Consider the following 22,772-nt stretch of genomic DNA (forward strand, 5'->3'; position numbering starts at 1 on the left):
GCAACTTCATGCTCACAGCCAAACTAAACAAGACTTTCCCAATGTCCAATACCCACCAAAATTGCAGAGGACCTAGTCCTCACTGTCCTAAAGACTCCCCAAGTTTCAGAGGGATTGAACCCTGGGAAAGGCATGATCCATGCCCCCCCCCTTCCTGTCATTTTTCTCCTCACAGTAGTAAAAACTGGAGTGTCTCCTGGAAGCAACTTTGAGGGGCTGGCCCTTTTCCTGGCTGGGTGAGCCAGAGTGGGAGCTCTCTAGTTCGCAGGGACAGCTGCCAATCAAGCATGGAGGCCTCAGATTGGGGGCAACCAAAAGACTGCCACCATTGCCTGGGCGATAGATTGACTGGCACAGTGTCTGGCTTCCCAAACCAGCAATGGAACAGAACAGTAGGAAAAGTCGTTTGTTCCGTAAAAACGTGGATCCACAGAACACATTTCTTTGAAAAAGAAGCAGCCGTTCCGTTCGGAATTTTGTTCCGTGGTTCGTTTCATGCCTATCTCTAATAGACAGCAAAGAAAGGGACAAACTCCTGGAGCATGAGGATTACATTACAAATATCACAACTACATTCCAAATTTCAGCACCTACAATAACACCATAAAATGGATAATGAGGAGCTGGTAATCACATCTGGCTGACTTTTATCCTCTAACAACCTTTCCTTTGCTAACAGAACACCCCACTTCACAGAGTGAGTTGTTCTAGTCCATTTTATAATGTTATATGATAACTCATCCATGAAACAGTTTTTCCTGTCTATATTCAACAGCATGATCACTTACAGTGCAATCCTAAGAAGAGTTACTCCAGTCTAAGCCCATTGACTTCAGTGGGCTTAGTCTGGAGTAACTCTGTTAAGGATTGTACTGTTAATGATCTCAACACTGCATCACTGATCACCAACTGCAATCCATAGTTATAGTCTGGTACAGACAGTTCCAAAATAAACATGAAATTCAAAATTTTAGAGTCTCTATATTTGATCATTATCTTTGCAGGACTCCACTTCTATTTCACAGGGTGTATGGTACTATTCATTCCATGGGGCCCTGATGAACACAGTCTAAGAAAGGAATAAAAATATAGGCAATCGACTCCTAATTTGTTTATATTATTCTGCCTCTCCACTGACCTGCTTGGTGTGGCTAACAAAATCAAATCAAATCATTAAATCATAAAAGCAGCATAAAATTATCAATAATAAGCACATCATAAAAACAAGCCAGGGCATAACAACAGCATTAACTAAGGACATAAAACTGATGCTCATAAAAAATTCCACAGGCCACCATTTTTATTTTATGTACTAAAAGAGGACCACAGCAAGTAGGAATGCAATCCTTTATTTTATGGAATGATGTCTCCAAAGTGATTCTAACTTACCCAACTGTAATATATATTGCAAGTACATTACCTGTATACTCCAGGTGAAATCCAGCAGCTGATACACTAATATCTGATTGAAAGTTCAAGTACAAATTGTTGGATGTGCTGTTGAGAAGTGGAGGTATTGTTGTTCCTGGGGAAAGAATGAAGGCCATAAATCTATACATCGGTACAGCAAGAAATCAACCTATTATTTCATTTCAATATTTTGTGTATGAAAATTTGAAATCTGGCAGAAAAAAGAGATATACTGTCTCTGACAACCAGGGCTTTACTGTTCCTACCTGCTTTGTTCCATTTCCTAGCCTGAGGAGCTTTTAAAATGAAGCTGCTATTGATGGTAAAATTGACTTTGACAACATGAACTATGGAGTTTCCAACTGGTTTGTTACAAAGGCTATTGTTATGCTTTTAGCTACTCTATCTATTCAGTGGGAAAGGCTTTATGATAATGTTTGGTGTAATTTGTTCTTGCTATTGAGTGATCAGCTGAAATAGAAGTTCAAATATTCTCTACTTCAGAAAGTGACTATCATTGTTATCCTAAACGAAGTTATCAATGAATATACCTACTTTTCAATACGGCCAAATCTATATTTATGTCCAGAGATCTGAGCCATGAATAGACAGTACACACAGCCCTTTCCAGTGCTGTTCAGGCCTTTGAGGGTCAATTCTTGGGGGCTAGACCTGCCAGCAACCACTGAGAATCGTGCTACCACCCAACTGCATGACTCACCCAGGCCCAAGCTGCTTGCTACTGTTCAGTAGCAACCACCTCACAATAACTGTCATTTTGTAGCTGACTCTGATTAGCCAATAAGAGAGAGTGGTTTCAGTTTCAGATCAGGATCTGGGAGACCCAGGTTTAAATCCCGACTCTGCTGTGTAAGAGGCAGCCATGGAAGAGGGAGGGAAGAAAAGCTGAAGATGAGGATGAAGGTTTTTTTAAAAAAGGAGGGCATAAAAACACTAAAAAGAAGCTCAGGAAAAAAAGAGCAACTAACATTTGATCTATTGAGATCAACACTGCAAGAAGCTCCTAACAGCCTGTGGGATGGTTTGGGTTGGAGCAGGAGAATGTGGGCTGACCAGAGAATAATGATAATGGAGGAGGTGCTATAAAGAGAGGCCAGTATCAGTGGCCCAGTTACCGTAAGAAATCATTTCCACTTTGCTCAGAAACTTTGGCCAACTCTGGAATACTGCACTGTTGGTTTTTAACATTCATCCAGGTGCAAGACAAAATCTTAAAAAACCCAACTATGTTTTAAAAAGTTTTATTGTTGCTCTAAAGGATATATCACTGTGGATGAATACTGGAAATGTAATACAATGTCCTGTGCTCACAGTATGTGTCGTGGCAGATGGTAATTAAATCAGGTTTTGCACAGACACCAATTTATGGTACTGCTTAGTAATGAATCCACTGAGATTCCAGGAACTTGGCGTGCCATTTTTTTGACTCTTATTCTGAGAGATGGTAAGCATTAGCACCTTTCTACATTATATGAATACGAACTGAGATATATCATAGCTAGCATCTTCAAACGTAGCAGATTGATTGTTTATCATGAAGAAGAATATTAGAAATATATTCACCTGAATAACTTCCAAGCCTTGGAGCATTATTGTCAGAGCCATCATAAAAATCCAAAGAGTCCCAGTTATGCTCTGTTGCAAAACTTATAACTTGTACCTGTGGGGAAGAAAAAATGAAAAGAGAATATGCAATTGCTCTGCTTTACATTCAGAAAAGATTGTACATTAGGGATTGGTTGGAACTGAAGTATATTTAACAAGTGCCAGATGGCACCCAGGCCAATGGATTGGACCCAGTTACCTTTTCCACTCAATTTCACTTAATTTTCCCTGTCCCACATGGCTTTTGTCCACACAGGTCCCATGATCCTCAGCATAGCATTTTGGGTACTTAAAAGGGTCCCTTCACTTTCCTTGCTCACCAGCAGAAAGCTGGGTGGAACCAGCCCATTATCTGCATGTACAAAAATTGAATAACTGCAAATGCATGCTTTTCATTTTGTATGCTACGATGTATAGAAGAGCTATGGTTTTCGTTAGTGAAACATCTATAATAATGGTGTACAGGGGTCATTTTGTAGAAAAAGAGCTGGAGGAATTCATTAGCATAACTCATTAGCATATGTCACGCCCCTTGACATCACCAGAAATGTGTCATTGGCATAACTGATTTGCATATGCTACACCCCATGACATCACCTATCCTGGCTGTTTTGGACCAATCCTGGCCATTCAGGGCCGAAATTGAGCCCAAAATGGCAAAGGGGGCTGAAAATGGCCGAAAAGGGGCCCAAAATGGTCAGGACTGGGCCACTGCTGAGCAGGAGAGTGATCCACCACCCGTCAGAGGCCCAATCCGGGCCGATTCGGCCCCAATCCAGGCCAAAACGGGCCCAACATGGCCGAGAGTCAGGTGGGCAGGGCCACCTGACATGTGACCTCTTTGGGGAACTGCCGGAACTGCGTTACTGTGCTTTCCCCCTCAAAATGCGCCCTGATGGTGTATACGCACAAAAGATATTTGAAATTTGTGAGCCAGAAATCAAACTTCTTAAAAAAGAATAAAATTCTGTACTGCAACTAATACTGAACTGAAGCCTCACATAAATTCCATAATCTGCTGTTTGTCTCTGTTAGCAACAATTGTGCAAGTAAATATTTTTTTAGATGTCACTTTTACAGGGTGTGGAGATGGCATATAAGAGAGTACTTTAACAAATATGACTACCAGTCAAAGTTAGCTCTATGTTTTAGGAGGGTTTGATTTCTCTGTAACAATGCTTGCTTAGGGAAATGGAGTGGATGAGGGTAAGTAAGAGAATGGAATTTGATGTTCAGTGTCTGGAACCTCAACATGGCAAATGTAATTAGTTTATGCCTGCTCTCTCTCTCTCTCTCTCTCTCTCTCTCTCCCCCTCTCTCCACATACATCTATTATCACATGGATAGATACTGGAGTGGGAGTCAGCATCTTCCTTACCATTCCATTAAAGTTGTCCATTAGCAAGTCCAGGTACTACTTCTACATTTCCCCTTTGGCTTTCAGTTTGCAACTTGGGAGTAGCTATCCACTCTTAGACTTAGAGGGGCAGATTTAGCCAGCTTCAGATCACTAATTTAGGAAATCTCCCCCCCCCCCCGCCACCCAGTGTTAACTTCCCTGAGATCTCCGGAGGGAAATTGATAATACTAATAATAATCAAAAAACTTTATACCCTGACTTTATCCCCAATGGGTACCCAAAGTGAGTTACATGGTTCTCCTCATCTCCACATTATCCTCACAACTCTCTGAGGTAGATTAGGCTGAGACTGTGTGGCTGGTCCAAGGTTACCCCAGCAAGCTTCCATGGCAGAGTGGAAATTTGATCTTAGAATGTTTACATTTTTGTTCAACACCTTAACCACTGTCCATCTGTAAAAGGTGAGAGATTAAACAAAGAGGAACCTTCTGTATTTGAAAATGTATGCAGCCAAACCACTTTCTTTCCCTTTGCTGAATTTCCAACGAGATTGTGAATAGAGCCAAAGAGGGAAAGGCTGCATTGACAATCTTCTTCTACACTGCTCTTATGTAACACCTCATGTAATGTTCATATTATATGTTTTTTGGAACATTATTTCCCTGTTTCCTGATCCTTGATAAACCCTCCAACAAGAAGGTTTGTAGGTTAATTTCTGAGACATTATTTATAGATAACATGATAACTCCCTCATGCTCCATAAGCCAGACACTAGCTAATGGAAGCATTAAACAAAATTATTAGGGAGCAGAATGTTATTCGTACTTTTCTGCTGCAGCATTTCTTCTGCCTTCCTCTAAAGCATCTGGCATTGGCGACTGTTGCAGTCCCATAACTGCAGATTTGGACTGATCCAGTAAGACAATTACTGTGTTCACATACAAGAGTGAACAGATTGCTTTCTGAACTACCAGCTGGTTGATAACTGTTTTAAAAAAATGTAGATGCCACTTTTATGCATAGTATTGGTACTATTTTTTAAAGGGGAAAAACTTTGCAAAGGTAATCTTGCACATTTGTATATATTTGTGCATGTGCATAATGGAGAAATAGTCTCTTGTTCATGCTCTAATTGTTTTTATACTGGCTATAAAGGCAGAAACATAAAGCTCTATAATCCATATCATTTTTGATAGTCTGAACTCTGGTATAGGAAAGAAAATTTCCAGTGACTCAGGCGCGTCACATTGTTAACAAACTGCAAACATCTACCTTTTCGATAATGCATACGTGGGGTATGGTTGCCAACCCTCAGGTGGGGCAACTGATCTCTATTCTACAGAGATCAGTTCTCCTGGAGAAAGTTACATCCTTGAAGGGTCAACTCCATGACATTATACCCTATTGAGGTCCTTCCCCTCCCCAAACCCACCTTCCCCAGGCTCCATCCTCCAAATCTCCAGGAATTTCCCAACTTGGAATTGGCAGCCCTAGGACTGTTAGTCCTTCCAACAGCCTACAAGGCAATTTTAAACAGAGTTATATTCTTCTGGACTTATAAGGGTATAATTCTGCTCAGGAATTGCACAGAGTTACATGGTGATCTGACTTCGTAAAAGTTACCACACAATGCAGAAACTGGTTGTCTAAACATTAAATAGCAAACTATTTTATACTGAAACCATTCACTCATTTAGCCCATCTATTCTGATTCTGTTACCTCCAAAGTCCTTCCCTGCTTTCAAGCTCCCATAGATCATCAGGTCTTGCACTGCTACATTGCAGCGAGAATCCATCTTTAATATCAAACCAGAGAATCAGGCAATCAAGAGGCCAAAACACAAAGAAGCAGCCTGACTACTATGGGAACTCCGGCATACCCCTAATCAACACTCATTTCTGTGACTCTTAGGCCCCACATACCCAGGCTAATTAACAACTGAGGTTGGCTGTATGATAACTAGGCACTCCAGACCAATTAGAAATATCCTTTACAAATGCCCAATAATCTAATCAAAAGGCATGATTGTATCATCTGCTATACTATCAACAGTCTTGAAGGCTGGATATTAGTCATCCTAACTGCCCACAAGACCATGTCTGAAATCAGCAACTTCTAGTCATCTAAGCCATCCCATAATGTATCCCAGACAATGACAGTAGGCATACTGATCCCTGACAGGGATCCAGAAACCTCCACAATGCAACTTTCCAACAGCCAAGTAGAAAAGGGGCTCTGAGAGCCTTGCTACAAGTGACATTTTACATGTGAAGGATAAAGGACCATTTTCGCAAGTCTTTCTGGGAACTGAAGTTCCTCTCCCCCACCCCTTTTCCTTTTGTTCCTTCCCCTCGCTGCCTGAAGAGACAGAAAGCCTGCGGCAACAGCAACTTTTGCAAATCGTTCCTCCATTCACAAGCCTGCTCTCAATGATCTTTGGGGCAGGCAGCTACAACTTTCTCAACTTTCTCCGGAGCATTCCCCCCCCCCCGAAAGACGATTTGCAAAAGCTGATGTTGCCGTAGGCTCTCTCTGTCTCTTCAGGCAGTGAGGGGAAGGAACAGAAGGAAAAGGGGTGAGGGAGAGGAACTTCAGTTCCCAGAAAGACTTGCGAAAATGATCCTTTATCCTTCACGTGTAAAATGTCACTTGTAGCAAGGATCTGAGTTCCATTATTTTAAGTCAGTTCCAATCCTGGAATCTTAATCCATGCAGACAAAAGACAGCAGTGTGCATTTTCACACCCCCTCAGGAACAATCACACTCCTTTCTCTGCTCCTCAGTACTTTTTCTTAGACTAGCCAAATGGGAGAAATTTGAATGAGGCATTTTGAATGATTATAAAAGTAAAAGATGTTTATTGGCAAGCCTCAAGTAAATTGCCACAGTTTTAATCACTGACCTACCAAGAATTACCATAATATTCGCTACATAGAACTGATTTACTTGAAAGCTATCATTTTACTTATCTTTGCCACATTGTATCTTGGCTAAGGCAATAGAGTTACTAGCTGATTAAGCATCTGTTTTTCTTTCTCATTTGTCCTCTGGAGGCATATACAGCCTCAGCAGAACTGCACATGGAAAGACTCAGATACCCCTCTCCACCCATGACTGACATGTATACATGAGACATTTACATTTGCATACTCTGACACAGGTGTCCATTTGGGTAGCAACTCACCAAGACTCAGGCAAAGCTCCAGCCTAGTCTTGCAACTTGATGATATGTTGCTTGCCCCCATTTTCATCTGTGCGTCCCTCACTTGCAGCCTGAATATATTACACTTGAGCAAGTCCCAGCCCCTGCAAGACACAGAACATGGGGAGCAATCACCATGTTTTGTGTTGTAAGATGGATTCTGCTCCATAAACAACTTTTGAAGAAGCCTTTTGGCAGGAGAAACCTGGGAAGATGAGTTGTGCAAACAAGACTAAAGCAATCAAATCATATCAAACCAAAAGATAAAGACACCATTTTCTGTATTATTCTTTACACGGTAAAGCAATCACTGACCACTGATGCAATTTGGCCTTGTGACATTTGCGAACATCTGATTCAGAACTTCCCTCTGTCCCAAAATACCCACCAAAGGTAAAACTTGGTGTCATGCCTTCAGTTTTCTAACTCTGTCTTTGTACCTGCTCTCAATTCAATCAATACACTTCCCAGCTGTTTCCACACATCTTTCCCCCTGAGGGAAAATTGCGCAAAACTTATGGAACAACAGCGTCTTCATGGCACGATTTCCCATCATGACTCCATTTCCTGGCATGATGATGTCATAAATTGTGCCATAAAATGGAGTCATGACAGGAAATTGTGCCATGAAGATGTTGCTGTTCCGTAAGTTTTGCGCAATTTTCCGTGAGGGAAAGATGCGTGGAAACGGCCCCTGTTCTTCTGCCCTTCCCTGGTAATTCATTCAATACACTCCTAGTTCTATGCTTCTGTCCCAGTAATTTACCCAATTGACAACCCATTTCTTTATCCTCTGTTGTAATCTTTTATTTTTTTAAAAGATTCCATGTTATGTCCACCCAAATCCTATAACTAGCCTATCTGTAGAGTCAGAAATCTAATTCTGAGCATAGCTACATCTGGCACTACTTGGCCTGCAACACAGGCTGTCTACACACTGAACCCCTCCTTCTTCTGTTCCAATTCCTATGCTGTCTAGGGATAGTATATCTTTGCACCCCAGTTTAATCTATCTATCCCTGTTTTCCAACATGCAAACTTATTTATTTAAAACGTTTATTAGCTGCCTTTCTACCCTGCAGGAGTTCAAGGCAGCTTACAGTACAAATAAAATAGTAATCATAAAATGAATGAAGTTTAAAACACAGTTTAGGACTGCCAATAAACATAAAAACAAAATTAAAAGCAGACCAAAAAAATGTGTTTAGGTATTTCCTGAAAATCGGCAATGAGGGGGCCAGGCAGACCCCCCTGAAGATGCTGTTCCATAATTGTGGGACTGCCACTGAAAAAGCCCTCGCTCATGTACCTACCCGGTGAGCTGTCTGTCTGAACATATGTTCATGTGTTTCTGGAGGATGTGTTAATGGATATTCAGAAGAAATAGTTGGGACCGTAAGTGCAATTCCTTTCACAGAAATCATCATTTCTGCCCGCACCCTACAATCCCCTGTGCCACTGAAAACTTCTTGTTTCCAGAATCCTTCTTGAAGACACATGAGAACCATACTAGAGTTTAAACAGTTTATTTAAATAGCAGATCTATGTCATAAGTAGAGGTGGGCACGAACCGGGAAAATGACAGTTTGTTGCTGTTCATGGTTTGATGCATTTCACGAACCACGAACCGGCATGAAATTGCCCGGTTTGCAAACCAATTCGTTTGGTTCGTGGTTTGTCACTTGTGGAAAAGTAGAAGGTCTGTAGAAAGTCCTGTGCGTGCCTCAGAGCTGGCGCAGTAACATCATTTCCAGAAGTGACATCGCCAGCCAGCACGCTCTGGAGCCGTCGCAGCAATGTCACTTCTGGAAATGGTGTCGCCACACTGGCTGGGAGCGCACATGGGGTGATTGTCAGGTGAGGAGGCAAACCCCACTGATGAACTGAAAAACAAACCAAACGAACGACCCTAAAAGTCGTTGCAGTTCATCAACATGTGCCCCGACAAACTGCCAGTTCGCAAATCCTGAACCGGCCCAGTTTGTGACGAACTTTGATTTCTATTTCACTTTGTGCCCATCTCTAGTCATAAGCAATTAGTATACTTAAGGGAGGGATGCACTATAGAGGCCAGTGGCTACCATTACTTTGGCAACTCTGCCTGGCTTTAAACAATCAGAAATTTCTTCTGGCTTTATTTATAGTAATGCCTGCATTGGAGAAACAAACCTTTATATGGCTTCTAATAGCCAAGGGCTGGACTACTAACTGCCACAGTCAATTCTGTCCAATTAGAAGGGGCCAGGACAATAACATCGTGGCCCTAATGGCCATGAATGAAGTTCTAAGGATAAGCAAACCCTTGGGAATGGGGTGGCATACAGCACAGAGGGCTGCAGCAGGAGGAGGAATGTGTGGAAATAAACACACACGTGACATAAAGTACCTTTTCTCAATGCAAGAGATATTTGATCCAGCCCATTATCATTTGGATATAAAAAACAGATTAATTTAACTTTCACATAATTTAAATTGTAAAATAGTGCCAGTTTTCATTGCTTGCAACGTGTCACCCTGACATATTCTAAGATATAAAAGGAACAGTTCTGAACGGAAACATCTCTAATGGTGAATTCTTCCACACAAAAAAACCCATTCAAATAATGTTCAAAGAACTATGTAAGTAGTCCTATTGTGACAGTTGTTAATTGCTTACTAAAACTTTTTGTCAAGTGTTCAGTGATCTTTTTGATGAGCACAGTTTTTTAGATGCCAGCCTTAGGAAATAAGAGGAGAAAACCACATGCGTTCTTACTTGGATTCCAGCTCCTTCTGGCACTGTGATCTTCCATACACAATTCAGATTGTTATCGTACGGTTCAGGGTAACCAGGGGACAAAATGGTACCTTTGCGCTTAGTTAAAATTCCTCCACAGGGCACTAGAAACAAATGCATAAAACATGGAAAGAGGTTTCCTGATACATAATGAATCAAAGCAGGGATAAGATGTAATATTATACAATTAATATATGATGGAACTGAAAACCTTTAAAATATGATCTAGTTCAAGATGATTCAGGAAAAGAATGCCCAGCAGTATACTTCTGATACTTTTTCCTAAAAATTTGAAAAAGAACTCAAAAAGTTCTTAAACAAACACTTCCTCTCAAAATGTTAACAATACAAAAGAATTTGAATATATGGATAATATTCACATTTTAAATGAGACATTTTTCAGCCAGTTGAAAATTTAAAGATTTAAATGTGTATAAATAATGCACTCCAGAGACACTGGTTAATGACATTACTTTGTCTGGAACACTTGACACATATACAGAAAGACCCAGTTTGGCATCTACCTTTAATAAATATCTTTTCTTCTTCTCAAAAAAATACTTACCACAATCCAGTCACCAAGGATACATAGACTATGTAATCAGTATATGTAAAAAATGAAGAAATGGGGAAATGCACAACAAGCTACTTTCCAAAATTATCCCAAAGCCTTGTTTTGGATTATCTCAGATTCCCATAGGTCAAATACCACTGCCTCAGTGAAAGCCAATGTGCTTGGTAGCTTAGCTGTTCATTAGGTTCACTGTACTACCTGGAAGGTGCTCGGAACCTGAAGAAGCTGTCTGCTTTGGAAGAGCTTGGCTCAGAACCTTCTATAACCTCAAAGAGATGGACAAGTAAAGGTGCTGGGGAACTAGAGACTTGCAAAAAGATTCTCTGTCCCCAAGCAACACCCTATCAGGTACACCACCAAAACATCACCACCACCACCACCACCACATTTGAATGATATACCGCCCTTCAGGACAACTTAACACCCACTCAGAGCAGTTTACAAGGTATGTTGTTATTATCCCCACAATAATCACACTGTGAGGTGGGTGGGGCTGAGAGAGCTTTGGCTCCCAAAGTCACCCAGCTGGCTTCAAGAGAAGAGTGGGTAATCAAACCCGGCTCTCCAGATTAGAGTCCCACAGCTCTTAACTACTGCAACAAACTAGCTTTCTGAAAGAAGCTATTCATTTTCTGTGGAGGGGAGAGACTGAATCAATCAAACCTGCATTGAAGCATTAAAATGCTTGGATTGAGGGAGAGAAGAATAAATGATCAAGTACTGTTTCGTTGAAAAACTTTTTTTGTTTGTTTGCTGGTATAAGGCATGACTGAAGAAGTGGTCAGAAAGAAGATGAAGAACTTTTAAAGCTTCCTCCTTGTAAATCTCTTCAACACTTGCTCCCCCACCCCCGTAATATATGAGCCTTTACATTTTAACTTTCAATTAATCTATACCTATGAAACCACCTCCCTCCCTATGTCCCTCCATGGCAGCTTCACTCATCTGAACAGGGTCTCCTGCAGATGGGCTTTCTCTGTGGTGGCCTCTACCCTGTGGAACAGCCTTCCTGAGGAGGGCAGGAGAGCCCCCACTCTCCTGGCTTTCTGCAAACAATGCAAAATCAAACTATTCAAAAAGGCCTTTTACTCAGATAGGAGGGCGGTATTGTAGGGAGGGGGTCTCAGATGCTTCATTAATGAGTTACGGACCATATGTTGCCTTATACATTATCTTTTGCTTTAAATATGTACCCCTGTATACTGTCTGCACTTCATGTTGTCTAATGTTAGTCCTAGAACTGATTATGTTCTGTTTCAGCAGTTCAACTCCATATTGGATCCTTGCTAATGCTATGTCTTTTTAAACTTGTTTTTATTTATCCTATGACATTGTTTATGAAAATGTCCTTGACACTGTATGGAAATGTCCTTATTACTGTATAGAAGTGTCCTTGCTACTGATTGTACTAATCTCACACTATGTAATCTGGCGACAAGAAAACTTAAGTGATTTTGTAATGACCATACTGTATCATACAAAGTACTAACTGTTGGCTTTAAATCCTCCCCCTCTCAGTAGACAGAGAGTATATTTACTTGAGCAATTCAACTATAAAAAATAAATCCAAGGTAGCCACAGATTTAATATAATTTCTGAGATTTAAAATAATTTCTGAAAGTGATACCAAAAATAATTCCAGTTCTTGAGAAAGTCCTATCTTAAAATAGCGTATCTGGTAAAATTTGGGTTAGTTCTTCTGCTTTGAACCAAGCAGTGATATAAATTTGTCAGTGAGTAAGTATGAGATTAGAAAGCTGTGGGACACACATTTCAGAGTCTCTCTACATGAGACACCTCACCATGTGTGTTTGTCAAGTTTAGGGAGATATGTTAGCTAGGAAGCGTAGTTTTAAAAGACAGAGCTGTGGAAATAGCTCCTCAGAGGGTTTGTTAATTTCATCTTTGCCTCTCCAAAGGCTCTGTCAATTTCACCTATCCAGTCTAAAACAGTGTGGGATTACAACCAGAGGGCAAGAGGAATGGAAATGGGCTGGAGCTGCCTTCCAAAGCTGGGCTTTGACCTGGAGAGATTATAATGGGCTGAAAAGCCTTCTGGCATTTCACAACATTTTCACACAGCTCCAGTGTACAGTAAAGCCTTTGCCATGCCATCTTTTTAAACTACCCTTCTGGCTACCATTGCATCTCCTGACATGTGTTCTTCACATGTCAGATGTAGAGAGACTCTCAGTCAACGAAAGATGTCTGGAGCACCCAGGGTTTACAAACGTGACCTGTTCTTTTAGTCCCAGTAAAGTCCCATATGAGCAATCCAGACTTTTCTGAAGTCAGAGGAGTTATTTTCACTGACATTAATGAAGTCAGTTATCATCTTTAGGGACTGCTCAAATTAGTAAAGGCCCTATTTGTATCAAGCACAAAATAAATACAACAGCAATAACAGACACAAATAGAAAGAATTCAGAAGGGACTGCATTGACTCTTGATGCTAAGCATGAATGATACTTTTGGTCAAGGCACTAGACAGTCTAATATAATTGCATTAGGCTGCCATCTAAAATATTCTGCTGGTATTTTAATGGCTTGAAGAAATGATTGATGAGAAGTTTTATCAGTACCATTAGCAGCCAATACATCATGCTCCTGAGAAAACATTATCAAGTCCTTGAGCTCATTTCATTAGATACAAATATGAATACTTGGAGGATATGGGGAAGAAGGGAAACTTATCTGAGTAATGAATACAGAGGCTACATTTGTAGTGCATATAGCTGATAGAATCTATCAGGGACAACATGAATAAACTAAAGGTCAGTGTCACTTAAACAGTTTAAATAATTACTGGTAAAAGCAGGAGCAGGCACAATGACTGATGGCTGATATTGGTAAGGAAATCTGAGGCATTCACCACAGTGCTATAGCAATTCAAAACAGGCATGTATAGTATTTCAGTTATTAAACTGATTTTGTTCAATGCAATTTTCTAGCCCAAGCATATTTATGAGCTTTATTAAAAGGGATACACACTGATGAGGATCAACTAACATTTTAGCTTGTAAATCTCTCTTACGTCAAATTATCTTATCTTATATTTCCTCTTCCTTTTTCATATTTATAAATGGTGCACTGATATGCTAGTAAAAACCAGCCACTAAGGGTCAAACAGCACATGACCTGTGGGATCCTTGATGGGATACACAGATGTACTTTAGAAGTACAAACAACCAGAAAGACTTCATATGGACCATGGCGGCAGCACTGGGTATGGTGGTTAACTCTTTTCCTGCATATAATTCACCTGATCAGGAAAGCCCCCCCCCCTTCAAACTGGTTTAACACCTGATTGGGAAAAGGCAGGTACCTATATGGTGTCTTTCTCTCCCCTCCCCACCAATCAGGGCTTAAATCAGGGTTCAAGGGAGCTCATATAAATAACTTCCACAAGTGTATCCTAGGAAGGAAGGAAGGCGGAAGGAAGGTGGATAGAGATGAGTTTTCATCCGTCTGAGAATATAATCTGAGCTGGGGGGAAATTCTTGCAACTGTAACACTTGCTTTGAATTGAAAGCAGATATTGTGAAATTGGTAATGTAACAGTGAAATCCCAGGGCTTTTTTTCTGGGAAAAGAGGTGGTGGATCTCTCTATTATCACATGTGTGTGCGCAAAGCACACATGCACTGCCAGAAACACATGATGAACTTACTTCTGGGAAGTGACATCACTTCCGGAAGTGACCTCGCTTCGCGGAAGTGAGATCATCGTGCAGGCCGCAGCGAGGCCCCCCCCCGAGCACTCCCTCGATTTGGGCCTGCTCACCTCCCCGCCCCTTACCTGGCAGCACTGTTTCCTCTAAGAGGAAACAGGTACACTTCCTGGACACCACTGTACAACTACATAATGGATGAATAAATACCACCTTATACCGGAAACCAACAGACCGATACTCTTATCTACATGCCTCCAGCTACCACCCTAAACATACCACTCAGTCTATTGTCTGCAGCCAAGCCTTACGTTACAACTATATCTGCTCCAATGCTCTCGACCGAGACTCACACTTAAGAGATTTACAACAAGCATTTTTGGGACTACAGTACCCACCAAATGAAGTGAAGAAACAAATCAACAGGGCCAGACTAGTACCCAGAAACAGTCTGCTCCAGGACAAACCTAAAGGAACTAACAACAGAACACCACTGGTTGTCACCTATAGCTCCCAGCTCAAACCCATCCAACGTATCATCAGTGAGCTACAACCCATCCTGGAAAATGATACCTCTCTCTCAGAAGCCCTGGGTGGAAGACCTTTCCTTGCCTACAGACAGCCCCCCAACCTTAAACGACTTCTCACTCACAACCATGAATCGGCTAGCAGAGTCACCAGCACAGGTACCAGGCCCTGCAACAGACCCAGATGCCAGCTCTGCCCCTATATCTACCCAGGGAATACAATTACAGGACCCAATGGCATCAACTACAGTGTCTCTGGCTCTTACAGCTGCTCATCCTCCAATCTGATATATGCCCTCATGTGCCAACAATGTCCTTCTGCTCTGTACATTGGACAAACCAGCCAACCTCTACGCAAAAGAATAAATGGACACAAATCTGACATTAGAAATGGCAACATCCAGAAACCAGTGGGAGAACACTTCAATCTACCAGGACATTCCATCAAAGACTTAAGGGTCGCTGTAGTTCAACATAAATCTTTTAAAAACAAAATCCAACGGGAGGCTGCTGAATTAGAATTCATATGCAAATTTGACTCTGTCAAGCTGGGACTGAATAGGGACTATGAATGGTTATCACATTATCACAGGTAACAGATCTCCTTTACAGAGGCGGGGTCTGGGGGAGCCCAGTGGCACCTGGCATGGGCTTTCGGGGACCACAGTTCTCTTTGTCAGATGCATCTGACGGGGAGAGCTGTGGTTATCGAAGGCTTGTACTGCATTGGAATTGAATGGTCTAGCTGTTTAACTGCTACAAACTAACACGGCAAACTCCTTTGAAACCTCACACCAAAAGGAGATGTTTACATTTACTAGCAAAGGAATGTTTTGGGTGCATCCTCCCTCTCTCCCCCTAATTGCACCTTCGCTCTCCCCCCTCCCCCCTCCTCTTCTATATTTGACCAGTTTCTGTACCATGCATCTGACGAAGAGAACTTGATTCTCGAAAGCTTATGCTACAATAAAATTGGTTAGTCTTAAAGGTGCTACTGGACTCTTTTTGATTTTGCTACCACAGACTAACATGGCTAACTCCTCTGCATCCTCTAAGAGGTGCAGCGTTGTGAGCCAGAAATCTACTTTGTGAGCAGCAAATTGCAAGTTTGGTCATGCCTTTTCCAAAACTAGAATCCATTTGATTGAAAGAATTTTGAATTAGGTTGTCTGAGGCATTGGTATTGGGTGCCATCAATATTTTGATGACACCCACTTATGCATGTGGCTCTCAAAAGCTTATGCCTCAATACAGTTGGTTAGTCTTAAAGGTGCTACTGGACTCTTTACTATTTTGCAACTACAGACTAACATGGATAACTCCTCTGGATATTAAAGAGTGCATCTGTAATATATGTTCACTACCACATGAAGTAGCAACTGCTAGAGGGTATTAGGAACTTTAAAAATGATTAGAGAAATGTGTGAATGAAAGATTTGTCACAGTTACTTTAGCATAAGAGTTAACTGGGGCAGTATAGCCAGGCTAGCCTGATCTTAGTTCTCAGAAGCTAAGCAGGTTTTGCTTATGATTGCTTTTCCAGTGCTGCAGTTTTGCTGGTACATAAACGAGAGTGATAATTATAGTATTGCAAGCTACCCTGCCTTTGAGATGTGGTGGGATAGAAGTCCAATAAGGGAATAAATAAAGACAAATCTACGGTGCTTTGTATTATTACCTGATTGGTAATAATTGCACTTTTTCTAAGTGAAATAATAATGCTTTGCATTTCTATAGCAATTTTATTTTTCAGAGAGCATTGCCGATATTACCGGTAACCCTTACAATGGCCCTGAAAGGTAGGCCAGTGTTGTTCTCATATTGTAAATGGACGGTTGAGATAACCTAAGGCTACCTTTTGAGCTCCTGGCAGAAGTGAGATTTGAACCAGGGGCGTCTGCATAAATTTGAAAACAAGCAGAAAGCTGATACACAGCCAAAACAAAACAGAAGCAATTTAATATGACATACTGTTAGTCTCTTGACCATTTATGCAAAAGACTGCATGGAAGAGTCAGCAGAAGGCAAAAAAAAAAGGCTGGGAAGTAAAGATCCCTTATAAGTATCTCCTTCCCATTTCCCCGTTGATTGAACACAGACTCCACTTGACCAATGAAGCTCCACACTTAGAAAGGTTGACACCAGCTCATGAACTGACCTCTGCTGAAACATTTCACCCTTTTTAATTCCAGGTTTCTGAGTGTTTTCACTTTTAATGTCTAATTTGTGATCATTTGTTCTCTTGCATCCTCTTTCCTAAAGAACCCCCACCCCAAGAAGGGGACTCATAGAACAACCCCCTCTTTCCCCTGTAGGACCAGCTGGCCGGACAAACAAGAACCAGCCACGAGCTGCAGCACTGTGGCCTCTGCAGCCACTGGCCTCTGTGGGGGAGCCTTCCGAGAGGCTCCTTCACTCCCAAAGACCAGGTCGGGGAGGGGGAGGGAAGTGGCTGCCTGCCCCATTAACCCCGACAGGGGTCGGCCCAGGTGGCTGCCTCAACTGCCCAGCACAGGTAGTGAAGAAGCCCAGAGAGTCACCTTCACCCCCCCCCTCACTCCACGTGGCTGCTCTTGGCTTGCCACGACCAGGAGCTGCTGTCTTGCCTGCTGTGGCTCCCACTGTTGGGCTCTTTGCCTGGCTCTGCCAGGGGTGGTGGCGGCAGTTGTCCTCATGGATGCTCCTCCTTCTCCCCCTCAGTGGGTGTCCAGGGTCGGCCTCGTGGACTGCCCCAGACTCAGCCCTGCCAGCCCTCCTCCCACAGCGGGCCCTCGACTGGCAGCCCACCTCCTACCTGGGCCCAGCTGCTGCGGGGATCCAGCATCGTTTGCCTGTTTCCTCCCCCCCCCCTCCTTTTTCTGGTTTTGTTTAATTTTGGTTTTTAGTTTGGATATTTTTTGGGGGTAAAAGTTTGGTGCTTTTACAAGCTGATGTGTTCTGCAGGAAGGCAATCTTTCTATTTTTTGTGCTGATTTGTTATGTGTTGGTGAAATTTTAGGGTGCTCTTCTGTAAAGAATTAGAGGTTGCTCTGATAGATTAGAATAAATGTGTTAAACATGGGATTTCCCTCCCCCATAAGAAACAACAAGATGGCTAGGGATGTCTTCTTCAAGGATCTGTAAAATTGGACCCCTTCTCTAATCTCCTTAAAACTGGAGGGGGGTGCAGGGGGGTCAGAAGAGAGGGAGGACTTGGTACACTGAATTGTTGGTGCTATTTTTTCTACAGAAACACTCAATCTGTACCTCCGGAAATATCCCCTATTCTCTCATAGGCAACAATGAAGACTGGAATGGCTGGGGACACCTTGTTCATGATTAAATTGGACCCCTTTGTCCAATTCCCTTCAAATTGGAGGCAGGGGTACTTAGGGGACAGGAGAGACGTAGTTTCATGCAAATTGTGTGCTATTTGTTCTAAAAACATCTGCTTCAGACATCCATGTAGATCACCTATTCCAGCCATTTTTGTATGTATGTTTTATGAAAAATTCCATAATTCTGTTTTATTGTTGTGCTAATACACAGAACACCTGGAAAAGGTATTTTGGGGGGGTATATTTTTGTCACGGGAATTTCAGTATGCACATCTCTATTCTACTTTCTACTTTGTATATGGTATGCCATGCCTTAGAAAGGTTTCTGCTTCGTTGTCTTCTAATTCTGTAATTCAGGTCCTGTTGCATTGTTGATGGTATATCTCCTGCTGCCTGACTGAATTTTTTTAATCATTTGTAACCCACCTTTAGTGAGAAAGTGGAGGGTGTGATAAATGAAATAAATCAATCAAAATACAAATAAATTCTTACAAGAGAAGAGAGAAATTACAAAAGAAATTTGTGTTGAAAGAATTATTAGGAAGGCATACAATATATGAAAAAGTGTACTTAGCATCAAAGAGTAACTTGGTAAGGATATCCACTGGCATGCAACTCTTAACCGTGCGATTCTAAGAACTGTTTCCTTGGAGTAAGTCTCACTGCTCTCTAGAACAGTTTCTTTGGACAATTTTTTTACTGTATATTTGGAATGAATGCTTATGATGTAGGAGTGGGAAGCATACACAAAATGATTGCATGTAATGTTAAAACAAGAAGGACTGCGAGCAGTTTGGACTATTACTGCAAAATGTATGCAAACAAAAGAAAAATAATGCATAAATATAAAATCAGAATAACTGATTTAGTAGTTATTGTGCAAACAGGATTGAAAGATACTAATAGATTATAAAAACGATATGATGATAATTACAGTATTATAAAAGGGTGGGATTACTAGAGTATTCATTAAACTTGAGAATGAAAGATTAAGGGAAAATAATTTATTGAAAAATACAGTTTTAAACAGTGAGAATGTAGAACTTAAACTAGGAATGATTGTGATATCCGAAAAGACCAGGTTTTGCCATCATAATAGGATCAGTGTTCCTTTGCAAAGCCTTTTGGATTGAATCCCATTCCAAGGGGCTTCTAATGAGTACTCCAACCCAGTCTGAGTCCGAGATTTGAATCTGGTACTTAGCGTTTTTTGCTGGAAGTGCCTTCTCTGAGGCCTGAAGTGTGCACACTGGGCTCTCAGAAGTGATGAAGACTCTTAAAGAATCATCTCTAAGAGTCTCTCGACACGAGACATCTTACACGAGAACGATCACGTGTAAGGAGACACAATGCTAGCCAGGAAGTTTAAAGATGTCTCGGATAGAGAGACTCTAAGAGAGAGGTGAATTGCTGCTCTGAGCCTAGAAGTGCACAGTTCTCTAAGTGCCGGGATTGCTGTTCTGAGGACTATACATATGTAGGCATTGTGCCTGGCTGATGCAAAGTATAAGCGTGAGGAAAGGTGTGGCCAACATACTTTGTCACAAGCAGGAATGGGGTTAACAGGTTTGGATCTGTTCTTCTTCTGTCTGTGCACACTCATATGCTGAGTGTAGACAACTAGTGTCTTTGTCTCTGTCGAATGAGGATTCTGATGCAATTTTAATTATTGTTGCAAGCTGCCCATCTGGGGAAAGGTGGAGCATAAATGTTTCAAACAAACAATGTTTAAGACAATAAGTCAGTAAGCTATTACTGCCATCTACGTCGGGGAACAGTACAGCGGTGGTGTGAGACTTGACAGGATACTTTAATAACCAATAACTAGACTTCTACAAAAATACAACTTTAACTACTTACCAATACATGAAGGAAGGGAATCATTCCACTGTGCCAAGGCATTGGGCACGGTGTCGCATCTAATTGCTATTGATCCATAGAGTACATAGCCTGGATTACATTCAAAAAGAACCAATGAACCAACTGCAAATTCATTTCCGATCCTTTTCCCAAATCTTGGTTCAGGCACTGAACTGCACTGCGTTGCGCTTGTTCTTGGAACCGCTAGAAACATACAAGAAATTGTGGCAATTCAGTGTCTTGCTCCATAGCAAAGCCTAAGATAGTTTTTGTACACAAATGTTTAAAACTCCTTTTGATAAAAATAGGTGTTCTTTTGATATACCTCCTGAATTAATTGCTAATGCTGGATTCTATATCAAGGGCTCCAACTTCTGAAATGTAAATAAAACTAAAATTCTAGTTAACCTAAGAAGGGCTATCATTCTGAGACCTTTGCAAATTACACTGGAATTGTAACACTTTATTCAAATAACATACTGAGTTCAAATCATATTGCTGTGATGGGTTGATATTTAAATTTATTGGATATGGTTTGATGAATGTATTTTTCTGCTTGTCGGATTGGTGTTCAAATCTTATCAAAGACTGAATCACAGTAGCAAATGTTGGCATGCATTTGTTTAAATGCGTGATCCTTCACAAAAGAGGAATAACACAAATCAAGTGAAACATCTTAATAATTAATAGCAAGATTAGATAGTCAGCTCAATGTAATGCAACTGCCAGAATATTCACTCTGATACAGTAAGACGTATTTCAGCAGCAGGCTAGATTGAACATTAATAGATCAGATTAACTATATTTTCTCTTCTTTGAATATGTCCTCCAAAGTTTGGAAATATTATTTAGGTTTTCTAAATTTATGATTTGAGATTTACTAATACTTATGTTTTCTTCAAAGTGCAAACAACAAGCAGAAGGATGCAAAATATACAGACAGATGGAAATATGACACATGAATAGCCAGCTGGTATTTTCCCTCTCTGTATCTGACACTTCATAATCTCAGCAGTGTTAAATATAGTTTTAAAATATGTATTTTAAGAAACATATTAATATATGAATGGAAAATGAGGGGTGAAAGATTTTAGCACACAGAATTAACTGAAGCATCTCTGAGGCCCTTGTGTCCCATACCTTGATACACAAAGTGAAATCCTTTAGCTGTTACAGGTCCAACTGAAGTAAACCGAATGGTAATCTGGTTACCTGAGCTCAAGGGAAGGGATTCTCCTACTCAAGAAAACAAACATTGCATCTCAGAAACAATTTTCTTCTAATGATTCTAAAAATACTGTTCTCGTTCAATTTGACAAAGTAGGCCACAAAAAAGTTTGTGCCATTATAAGTTAGTCTAGTGATCATTTGACAAAACAAATTGATTGTTTTTGCTATACAGACTAACAAAGCTTACCTCTGAAAGGTAATGCTGTATGAGTAATTAGAAAGTGAGACTCTATGCTGGTGAAATCAATTTATGGTTGAGTTAGAGTTTTTTAAAAAAACATACACTCTGGAAGGCTTTAATGGTTTCTTGAAGAAGAAGCTATAGATACAATAGATAAGTGGTGAGCAATCTGTGGTTGGATCTTTCACCATCTTCAGTTTTATTTAAAAACAGTCATGCAGCAACCGATTTGTATTTGGGCCATAACACTGAGATGGAGGGACTTACACTTTTCCTTATTCCCACCTAGGATTGCCAGTCTCCCCGCTCCCACCATTCATCCCCTGCCCCTGCTTACCTTGCCGGCAGGGAGGGCATGCTCCCAGGCAGCACAGCATGCTCCCATGGGACCGATCCAGCATGGATCGGGCACGAATCATCCTGGATTGGGCCTGAATCAGCCTGGAATGGGCCACTGTGCAGCGTGGGACTGCTCCCACGCTTCGCAGCATCCCGATCCAGGTCAAATTGGCCCAAATCTGGACCAATTTGACCCAATTCATGCTGAATCGGGGCTGATTCAGTCCCCCTCCTGAGAAGCATGGAAGCACTCTTGAGGCAGCCATGGCCCACGCAATGATGACATCACTTCCTGAAAGTAACACCATCACACAAGTCCGGGAGCGCATGTGCAAACATAAAAGAAGGTAGGTGTCGCATCCCCTACCTCCTGCAACCCTATGCCCACCCCACTTTCTATTAAACCTAACAAGATAATCTATTTGGTGTAATACCAATGGGTGGGGGGGAGTTCTATCCAGGAAATGGCATGGAAGGTATCCCCTACTGCCACACTGCAGAGATCCAAATCTCCTTCTGTCTAGCTGCTTTTAAATAAATAATTTGGGAGATCCAATCACAGAGCTCTTGTATAGTATCTAGACTTGGATGAAGATAATAGTAATAATAACTAGAGGACCTGCAGTAACATCTTCTGTATTCCCTTCACACTATTTCTTGTTTCTCTTTAGACAGCCCCCAAATTCTTTCCTTTCCCTGC

The 22,772-nt window shown here is 41.3% G+C and overlaps 1 protein-coding gene across 3 annotated transcripts in view; it reads right to left on the minus strand.

The window, feature by feature from the left end:
- Positions 1-22,772, minus strand: part of CSMD3 (CUB and Sushi multiple domains 3) — a 922,268-nt gene that overhangs the window by 170,410 nt on the left and 729,086 nt on the right. For 2 of the 3 annotated variants that reach the window (XM_054984890.1, XM_054984889.1), the window contains 5 exons: positions 21,463-21,558; positions 20,323-20,526; positions 10,355-10,479; positions 2,995-3,091; positions 1,421-1,525 (listed from right to left, as the gene is read on the minus strand). In XM_054984890.1, coding sequence (XP_054840865.1) covers positions 1,421-1,525; positions 2,995-3,091; positions 10,355-10,479; positions 20,323-20,526; positions 21,463-21,558 — 627 coding nt within the window. The remainder of the gene's footprint in view (positions 1-1,420; positions 1,526-2,994; positions 3,092-10,354; positions 10,480-20,322; positions 20,527-21,462; positions 21,559-22,772) is intronic. The other variant, XM_054984891.1, reaches the window with a different exon arrangement.

This window comes from Eublepharis macularius, chromosome 7 (genome assembly GCF_028583425.1).
Source record: "Eublepharis macularius isolate TG4126 chromosome 7, MPM_Emac_v1.0, whole genome shotgun sequence".
Lineage (NCBI taxonomy): Eukaryota > Metazoa > Chordata > Lepidosauria > Squamata > Eublepharidae > Eublepharis > Eublepharis macularius.